This window comes from Pelodiscus sinensis, chromosome 8 (assembly GCF_052426305.1).
Source record: "Pelodiscus sinensis isolate ZL-2025 chromosome 8, ASM5242630v1, whole genome shotgun sequence".
NCBI classification, from domain to species: domain Eukaryota; kingdom Metazoa; phylum Chordata; order Testudines; family Trionychidae; genus Pelodiscus; species Pelodiscus sinensis.
The window spans coordinates 48,627,501-48,637,500 of record NC_143059.1 but is presented as its reverse complement, the minus strand read 5'-3'; the positions used below and the strand labels follow the sequence as shown (position 1 = coordinate 48,637,500).

The 10,000-nt window shown below is 39.7% G+C and overlaps 1 protein-coding gene across 16 annotated transcripts in view; it reads right to left on the bottom strand.

Moving 5' to 3' along the window:
* Positions 1-10,000, bottom strand: part of EBF3 (EBF transcription factor 3) — a 143,460-nt gene that overhangs the window by 44,023 nt on the left and 89,437 nt on the right. For 9 of the 16 annotated variants that reach the window (XM_006136645.5, XM_006136640.5, XM_075935245.2 and 6 more), the window contains 2 exons: positions 4,975-5,056; positions 865-1,009 (listed from right to left, as the gene is read on the bottom strand). In XM_006136645.5, the coding sequence (XP_006136707.1) occupies positions 865-1,009; positions 4,975-5,056 (227 nt within the window). The remainder of the gene's footprint in view (positions 1-864; positions 1,010-4,974; positions 5,057-10,000) is intronic. The other 7 variants (XM_014580341.4, XM_075935247.2, XM_006136648.5 and 4 more) reach the window with 1 other exon arrangement.

Here is a 10,000-nt window from a genome sequence, read left to right as displayed (position 1 = left end):
GCAGTCCCGCAGTCTGTAGCAAGGTTTAAAAATCTTTGGAAATTTTTAATCCTCAATTATTAAAAATATATTTAATAATTAACCATACTATCGTATAAGAAAGTGAATTCCTTAATAGTACTCATCCATGTTTATGTGAAGGGATGTTATGGTGTGTATAAAGTGACATTTTAGTACAGTTATATCTTTAGATATGTGTATGGATGTGCAAGATTCAGAGGTTGAAGGGCTGCAAAAATAAACCATTTCAGGAGTTTCGGAATTTTTGGGGATAGTTTCCACTGTTCTTTTCCCCACAAATTACTTTCTTTTAGAAGATCAGGCAAGAAGTCAATCAACGTGAATCAGTGAGGAGAAAAACATTTTATACTGTTTTTCTCGCACAAAAGCCCTACTGCTTTAATCGGGAGCAGTAGGGCCCAGCAACAGGAAATTGACCTCACAGTAAATTCCTTACAGATTTGGTCATGTTTTTACCATCCATTTAAACGTGCATACATAACCTGAGACTGTACCTCTGGATCGAAGAGTATGACAAGCCAAAATAAAATAAAATTAAATTAAATTAAACAGCAAGAAAAAGCTTCAAGCAAAACAAGGCTTTTAAACCAAGAAAAAAAGACTAAAAAGGGATGAAAAACTGGCTGTGACTATAGAACTTTATGGATTAAATAAAGAAAAGGAAGTCAGAAGCAAATACTGGAGGGCTGTATTCTGTTTGACATGGAGTCAGAAATATTAATGGGCTGTTTGATCAATGTGAAGGGAGAAGAAATCATGAAAAGTAAATGTAGTAGTGTATCAACATAAAATATGGTGCAAAAAAGCATTGCAAATAAAAAAGACATGTAAATGTGTGCCTACCATTTTCCAGATAAGAAGGGGCCGTACCTTCTGAGGGGTCAAGGCGGCGAGCCCGCCTTCCATGTTTGGAATTGTTGTGTACAAACATGTTGTCTGAGACAGCCAGAACGTGGCCATCCACATTGACTGTTGTTGATACAACAACCTGAAAAAAGAAAACAAATATATTTTAAAAGACGCATATTTTTAGAAATTTAAATGTTGTAGACAAGTCCATTACTTTCTGCTTTAAATAGATATATGCATAATTGCTCACATTTTTTGCTAACACTGATGAATTTTTAAATCTCAATTGTTTCTCTTCAAAACCTGCTACACTAATTAGAGTTTAATCTCCTATTATCCTAACAAATGAATTCAATTCAGGGAAATATTCTTCTAACCATTAGTTTCAGAATCACCCCTCTAGCCACTCATTTTTAAAGCTGCTGTTTTGATTGATCTGTTGATATATTGATTAGATAGTTTATCTAATTAAAAATTGTTCACTTGAGACTGTCTCCAAATGAAGGGTTCTGAGGATTCCAAATCAGAAAAAAAATGCTTAATAAATCAGAAAGCCTTGTAACTCCCCATTTCTCTTCAGTAAATGATCTCCAGGTCAGTTTTACAATTACATTTAATGTCTGATAATGAACTTTTTTGCATCTGAAAAGACTGAGTTGAATATGAATAGTGAAAGTGTTTTCAATCCATGAAAAGTATCCCTTCTCAAGTTCATTTGGATGGTGATTGACCCTGGTATGTCAATGGAATTTCCTCCTTTATTTTTGAGTGAAAGGCTCCTATTCTTGTGTCCAGGTTCAGAGTCCGGCCATAGAAGAGATGATGGATAGGGCCTTCTTTGCCTTCCAGCTGCTTTTTAGTAGAAATTGGAAAAGGAACATATGCAAAATGCACAACCTTGCTGACAAAAACACCTTCACAATTGGTTTGTGAATTCATCCTGGAAATGATACTCCACAATACGTAAGTGAAAGAGAAAATATAAGTTTTGTTTGGAGGTAAGAGAATGTGTGTTTATAATGTGGGCTCCATTGCTTGATTTGGTTTCCAAAATACTTTGAATACCTCAGATATAAATTTAAGTTTAATATCAGTTCTCTGCTATGGCCATTGTGGATGGAGTCCAGATTTTCCGACTCAAGTAATCGCTGTGGTATTTTCAATATAATTAAGATTAGAAGAGTTCTCTGAAATAATGCCAGAGTTTGTCAATATTAGCCATTCTTCATCCAACTATACTAATAATGGTGGTAAAAGTTAGTACCCAAACTTGCCAGTCTATATTTCGGATGCAATATCTCAGTAAAAAATGACATTCTGAATACTTAGTCCATATGCACCATAATGAATGAGAAACCAAGAGTAAGAACTACACTGTAACTCCTTCCCTTTTTGCACATGTGGATGCAAGGCATCTGATGTAAAGTCTTGCCTAATTTTCAGTTTTAGATCAGCTCTGATCCTGATTTTTTGTTTCTAGGTCCCATAATTAGCTTATAGGTTTCATAACACCTTCTTGGCTATATTCTGCTTTCCCAGAGGCAGCCATCTTTATCACTCTTAAGGCTAGCTTGAGGACCGTTCTGTAGAAGTATGTTGTGCTCTTGCATGCACACTCCTCCACAGACATGGACTGTATAATCACTCCTCAACATCCATTGTGAGGAGTTCTGAAGTTGTACTTTAACTAAGGTGTCCTGTGCTGCAGTCCGATTGCCATGTCACTGGGCTATCTACTTTTCACTTTTAATAAGCTAAGTATCACTGAAAGAAATAACCTGCAGACTATGTATGCAAAGCAGATAAAATGTGATTCTCAGCAAAGATTTTTTTCTTCAGCTTCCTAGGCCATGATATATTGAAAAACAGGGGAAGAGAGAGAGAGAGAGAGAGAGAGAGAGAGAGAGAGAGAGAGAGAGTGTGTGTGTGTGAGAGAGAGAGAGAGAGAGAGAGAGACAACTGTCTTTGCTCTGTCATCCATATATAGGTCAGTCACCAAGGGAAAATAGTGCAGTTCAGCAAAAGAAAGTAGACATACTATGTTGTTTTATTGGCTCATTCCTGCAATGTACCTAAAGAAAGGTGCTGAGATAGTGAAACCAGTTGAAATTATTGTTCAGACCTGACATTCTGTTAAGTCCAGTTAAACCTTCTGAGAGTCAGGGAGATTAACTAAAGAGACCCGGGGAAGTCTTTCTAGTGACTACTGACTCCTTTGTCAACCACAAGATCACTCATGACTGATGCTTCATTTAGTCATCGGTGAGACAAAGAGGACATTTCCACTCATTCCAGGTTTGACCTTCTGCTCTGTTCAGATGGATCAATATCACCAATGTCACGTAAAGCTGAGATTCATGAAAAATGGAAGTTTGGCTCGATTGTTTTGAAGAATTTTTTTTCCAGCTACAGATTTTTACTGTTGGCTGGCTCAAGTATTTTGACTTCCACATTAGGTTATCTGTGTGTGAAAACAGCTGTCACACACTTTCCAATAAGCTTTAATTGTGCTTCTTAGAAAAAGTGATGCTTCTCTGAAAAAGTTTTGAACATCTTGATTCCTAGGTTATTAATCCTAAGTATGAATCATGTTGAAAGTAATTTGAAGTAAAAATCATTCTTTTCTTAATAACAATTTCCATTCAGCCAAATTTTGGGGGAAATTATTTTCAGCAACTGTCCAGTCAGATTCCCTTCTCTAGTTGTTATGATTCACCACAGAATATTTCAATAGCTGTAAGGGGAAATTCAAGTATTAAAATAATCTGATTCTAAAACAGTTGGAATAAAAATATGTTGGTTGCACCAAAACTATCAGAACTATATCTGAATGTGAAAACTAGAAAGTTTTTCCAAAATGTATTGAATTCCATGACTGCTTAAATGTTAGCTAAAACTAAGATGGCGCTATTCATCATACATGTGTAAAAAGCATCTCTACTTCTCTTAGCAACCTAATAAGCAGTAAAGATTTTAATATGAGAAAAAACTACAGCAATATTATCACTGGTGATTTCCACTTGCCTCAGAACAATCCACCATGGTCTACTTGTGAACTTAACAACTCCTTAGAACATGCATTTAAAAATTAGGCAAATATTTTTAAAAGTTTTATATATAATTTTTAAAGGTATGCACTTCTGAAACTAACTGTATTAAAAAAGACAACTTTTTTCAGAAAAATATAATGGTAAATTATTTGGAATTTATGAATGAATCTTGAATCCAATCCAATCTGCACACTGGAAAAAATAATCCCAATTGTACATACTATATGATGGGCACTAATTTGGTTACAACTACTCAAGAGATAGATCTTGGAGTCATTGTGGATAGTTCTCTGAAAACATCCACTCAGTGTACAGCGGCAGTCAAAAAAAGCAAATAGAATTTTAGGAATCATTTAAAGAATAAGACAGAGAATATCTTATTGCCTCTATATAAAACCATGGTATGCCCACATCTTCAATACTGCATTCAGATATGGTTGCCTCATTTCAAAAAAGATATATTGGCATTGGAAAAGGGCAACAAAAATGATTAGGGTTTTGGAACGGGTCCCATATGAAGAGAGATTAAAAAGACTAGGACTTTTCATCTTAGAAAAGAGGACACTAAGGGGGGATATAAAATCATGACTGGCGTGAAAAAAAGTGAATAAGGAAAAATTATTTACTGATTCCCACAACATAAGAACTAGGGGTCACCAAATGAAATTAATAGGCAGCAGGTTTAAAACAAAGGGAAGTTTTTCTTCACTCAGCACACAGTCAATCTCTGGAACTCCTTGACAGAGGATGTGGTAAAGACTAGGACTTTAACAGGGTTAAAAAGTGAGCTAGATAGATTCATGTAGGTTAGGTACATCAATGGCTATTACCCAGGGAGGTTAGTAATGGTGTCCCTAGCCTCTGTTTGTCTGGAAATGCGTGACAAGAGAGGGATCACATGAGGATTACCTGTTGTTTTCCCTCGCTTTGGGGCATCTGATATCGACCACTGTCGACAGACAGGATACTGGGCTAGATGGATCATTGGTCTGAGCCAGTATGGCCATTCTTATGTTCTTGAACATATCCCTATTTCATTTTTTAAAATCTGTACCTGGAATCTTCGCATATCTCGTGGGTTGCCTGCATTCTTCAAACAGTTCTGATTGCACTTGAGGAAAAACTTTAGAAAGAATCTAAAAAAATACAAAATTGAAGTTTGTTAGGGATATCAAGAGAGAGAGAAATGTGTAATAAATTCTTAAATAAGAAAAATTTACAGAATATCAGGAACAACATCATACTTTCTAATTAGTTACTGAAATGGTATATAAGTACCAGAAAAGATCACAGCTGTAATCAAAGCACCTTATCCATAGCTACATATACTTCAATTAGTACATCTTCAACAACTTGGGGCCAAACTCTCAAGAGCTGTAAATCAGTGTAGCACTATTGACTTCAATGATTTCAGTCACATCAATGATGGTGATTTACACTAGCTGAGGATTTGACCTTTATTTTTTTCCTAATATGTTTTATGTTTTCACAGCTTATGTAAGCACCAATGGCCTCTGAATTGGAAATTTTCTGTCACTTAGGCTAGGTCTACAGTACAGTCCTTTGTCAGAAAAAGCTACACAAATTGTGCTCAGCAATTTCAGTAGCTTTTTCCTATCACTTTTCCAGAAGAGGTATACAGGGCTCTCTTCTGCAAAGAGCCCTCTTCTGCAAAAAAAAAAGCGGAAGAGCGAACGCGTTCCTTGGATGCAGCCAAGTTTTTCCGGGATACCCCTGCAGCATAGACGTAGCCTTAATGATCAGTCTTGTTAAGGACTCTTGACTATGCTTCCAGTTGAAGACTCCTCCAGTTGCTCAAAAGAGGTATGATTCAGCTCCCATTGACTTCAGTGGGATTTGCATTGGGTTTCCATGTCTGGAAAAGCCATCCCCTTCGGTCATTATTGTTTTGCACTGTGGCCAGTCACTATAATGACCTTAAAATTGTAAAAAGAATGACTCTATCCAGGGCAATATGTAGCTCAGTTTCTAAACTACTGGCCATTTTAAAAGCTAATTATGTAGAGTTACACTGTGCCATTTAGTCACCTTCCTGACAATGTTGAGGACTGAGTAGATCAGGGGGAACTCTGAGAGGCAAACAATTATATTTAGGGGTTGGAAAAGAGGAAGGAAACAATTCTTGACATTTGTATAATGAATCAAGCATATACTCTTATTCCGCCTCCATATAGTTTGTGGAGCAGCAAAATTATGGTTTCACCTACTTCCTTCCTTCTTTTCAGCAAGCTGCTCTAGGAAGAAAGGTAGCAGCTTTGGAGCAACTCCAGCATAGACCCCACACAGTCTGTACATGGTGAGGGAAAATCCCTTTACTCCTTTAAAGGTTGATCAGAACCTTGCCCTTAATTATTTTCTTTACATCATGATATTTCAAAGTTTGTAACAGAAAAACATTTTCTCTTGTGTCTTCTGAAAGCCACTCAAATGCCCTTGTCCATTAGCTTATGGATTGTCAAGTAAACATTTTTAATTTGAGGTTAACAAGTTCTGTAGGAATTTTATTCAGAATATGAAAAATGATTATTTATTAATATTACCCATCACTAGTGCTTGGATACTCTTTAGATAAATGTTCATGTGCAAGTTAATATACCTGATAAGAGCTTAGCTCTCCACTTTTTCCTCCTTTAGAACTTCAAACCTCAGACTCAAGTTGATAAAAAATGTGCCTGCAGCTGTACCAATAGCATGTCAAGTGTGAATCCGATCTATAGGAGAATGCTAAGGAATATTCAGGTGCTGCAGAAAGGGTGTTGGTAATTCAGTAGTTAGAACTCTTGCCTCTGAGTTGATCTTAAACAAAAGCCCCAGTATGTTCTTAGTGGACATGGTACTACTGAAGAAGCCCTCTCTCTGAGGAGGCAGACTTATAAATGGGATCAGCTCTAGATCCATTTGGCAAATTTTCAACAATAATGGGAATTTTGACATTAAGAGAAAAATATAAAAGTTGCTAAGTCCCCTCTCCCTCCATGTTCTTGTCGGCTCTAGCTGACTGGATTCCTTGCATTCACTATGTCACTAAAGAAGGAACGTTAAACCTTTTTTTCCCAGCCAGATTTCAGCAGGTGTAACTAAATTTTGCCTAAAGCTATTCCTACAGCAATTTCAATTGGATATGGTATTTTTTTACTTTCTCTTCTGACTTCTTGTTGTGGTGTTGTTGTTATCAACTGCAGGCTTCTCCTCCCAGAAATAGCTACATTTCAATGGTGTTCAATATGATCTCTATGGCCTAGCTTCTCAGCTGAATTCAATATTTGTTGGGCACAGTTCAAGGAATGGCAGGACTGTAATAAATGGCTACAGTTCCCTGAGGCTGGCTGCATGCAGGGCTGTGGTAAAGTACTAAGGCTGGCTACAGTACTCAGGGGCCAGAGAACAATAGTGTTCTGGCCACATCTCTATTCCCCCCCCCCCCCCCCGTCCCCTACTCTATGGGCAGCTCTGAAGTGACACAGGAGCCAATAAAACTGTTTCCTCCACAGCTGAACACACTCCACATCATGAAAATCATTGTCTAGGGCAGTGGTTTTCAATCTATAATCTGCGGACTATGTCTAAGGCAGTGGTGGGCAATACTTTTGGTGGGGGCCACTCTAAGAATTTGGCAAGTGGTCAAGGGATTCACTTTTCCATGATATTAAAAGAGGAGGTGCAGTAAGGGGGAGCAGGGTCTGGGAGGGGGTATCGGTGCAGAAGAGAATTCTGACCTGGAGAAGTGTAGGAGGGGCTACAGAGTCTGGGAGGAAGTTGTGATCTTGGGCAGGAGGGAGTGCAGAGGTTTGGTTATGACCTGTGACAGAGGTGTAAGAGGGGGGCAGAGGACTGAGGGACAAGGGATGGGGTTCCAGGTGCAGGCTCTGGCCAGGAGGTACTTACCTTTGGTGGCTCCCTGCCAGTAGCCCAGTGGGACTCTCAGGCAGGCGCCATGCTCCGCATGCTGATCAATGGGAGCTGTGAGATTGTGCTGGGGATGGAGGCAGTGCATGAATCCCCACCCCTTGAGATGCATGGCATGCAGAGAGCACACGGCCCCCACAGCCAGATGCTTTGAGTGGTGTCTGGGGGCGGGGCAGAGAACCTGCCCGAAGCTCCCTCTGGACCATGGGCCAGATCTGGCAGTTTGGCTGGCTGGATCAAACCTTAAAAACTGATGATGAAAATAAAGTTTCAGATCCCAGAAAAAGCATCAAAATATATGAATTCCCCCCTCCTAACAGTCAAACCCCAAAAGTATAGTCCTTACCAGAGATGCGCACTCTTTAGAGCCTTTCTTAGACTGTGCCAATTGCTATGCTGAGCATATGCAACATTTATAATTGTATGTGTGCTATTAGTTTTCAGTCTAAGATCTCTATGGCAGGGATCCACGAACCACAGGTTGAATTTCCAAAGGGGTCTGTGCCTCCATTCAAAATTGTTTAGAGCCTCACAAATTAAAAAAAAAATGAAAACCACTGGTTTAGTGAGATGTCAGATTTACAGCCTCTTAAGATACCAGAGTAACCCAAAAAAGCTATCACGCATCTTCACAGCAATCCTATTATTTTAGGCTTGCTATTCCAACATCTCTGCAAACCTCATTCTATGAGGCACAAAGGAGATTTAGAAATAGTGCTTTATTTCAAAATTGGGAGTTGTGTAGACAGTACCAAATGATGAAACAAGTTATTTCAAAATAGCATTAAAATAAGATACGCGATTTGCATAGCTCAAATTGCGTATCTTATTTCAAGTTACAGTGCAATGTAGATGTGCCATTAGTGTCACAAAGGAGTCAGACTGAACAGGAGAATCAGACCCTATCTGTTCACACATGTCAAGATAGTGTTGTGAGGCTCATAGAATAAAGTTTGTAAATTGCTTTGAAATCTTCTGTTGAAAGGAGTTCCAGATGCACAATTTATTATTAATTATTATTACTATTATCTACATGTCAGTTTTTGTTCACTGAATAATTGTTTTTATGGGGAACCTGTGTACATCTAAAAAAGTATATTAAGCAATCTTTTACTGTACCAATGAATTGGCTATTGACTCTGGGGTTTGGGTAGAAATCCAAGCTTGCCTGAACCATACACATTCAACTCCACCCAGAAAAACCTGAATGCTGAGCTAAATTCAGAAGAAACAGCACTGGGATGCAACATAACCAGTGTTTATATATCAGTTTTAGGGTGGGACTGCATAACTCAAATGATACTTTGTAACTGTAACTAAAAAACCCTGGGAACTCAGATGGCATGAGGCAAGAACATCAGGGGAAAGTAACACAAGGACAACAAAAATCCTGTTCCCATGGAAGCCATTCCCATAGCTCAATGCCAGGGGCGACATGAGGTAGCACTCCCAAACATCCATAGGTGGGAGGGGCAAGGGGCCATCTGGCAGCCCATGGAAACTGAGCAAGGGAGAGGGGGCGGAGCAACACGGCTGAGGGAAGTGAGAGCTGGGGCTGCCTTGCTCTGCTTCCCCCACTGCTGCTGTTGCGTGCAAAGGGAGGGAGTGGACCCCCATTGCTGGCATTGGCCCCCTGCTGCCATTGCCAGCCCCCCTGACTCTGCTAATCCCCCAGGCTACCTCTCTTGGGGGAAGAAGAGGAGCAGGGGTGGAAAGGGGCAGAGCAGAGACAAAGAAAAGCAGGGTGTGGGGTGGAAGAGAGTTGTCCCAGACCCTTCCCAGGCTAAGAAGGGGATCACATGACTGGTGGCCCCCTGGTTATCTTCTCACCAGTCACCCCTGCTCAATGCAGAGGAGAAGGCTGACTTCTTCCCCTCAGCTGTCCCACAAGCACCCTGCATCCTAGCAGGTGATCTGTAAAGCAAAGAGAATAGAGATGGCTGTTTTTCCACAGAAAAAGCCTTATACCCAAAGGTGAAAGTAGGCTGATGCGTTCCAGTGAGCCTTACAGGTAAGTAAGTGGTCAGCTGAGGGCACTGCAGGTGGAGGCACGCACACACACACACTCCCAGCCAGGCTCCTGCCACTAGTTTGTGGCTCCCAACCTGTTCTGCGGGCCCTATGCTGGCAGGATGGATAGTGCAGGTACATGC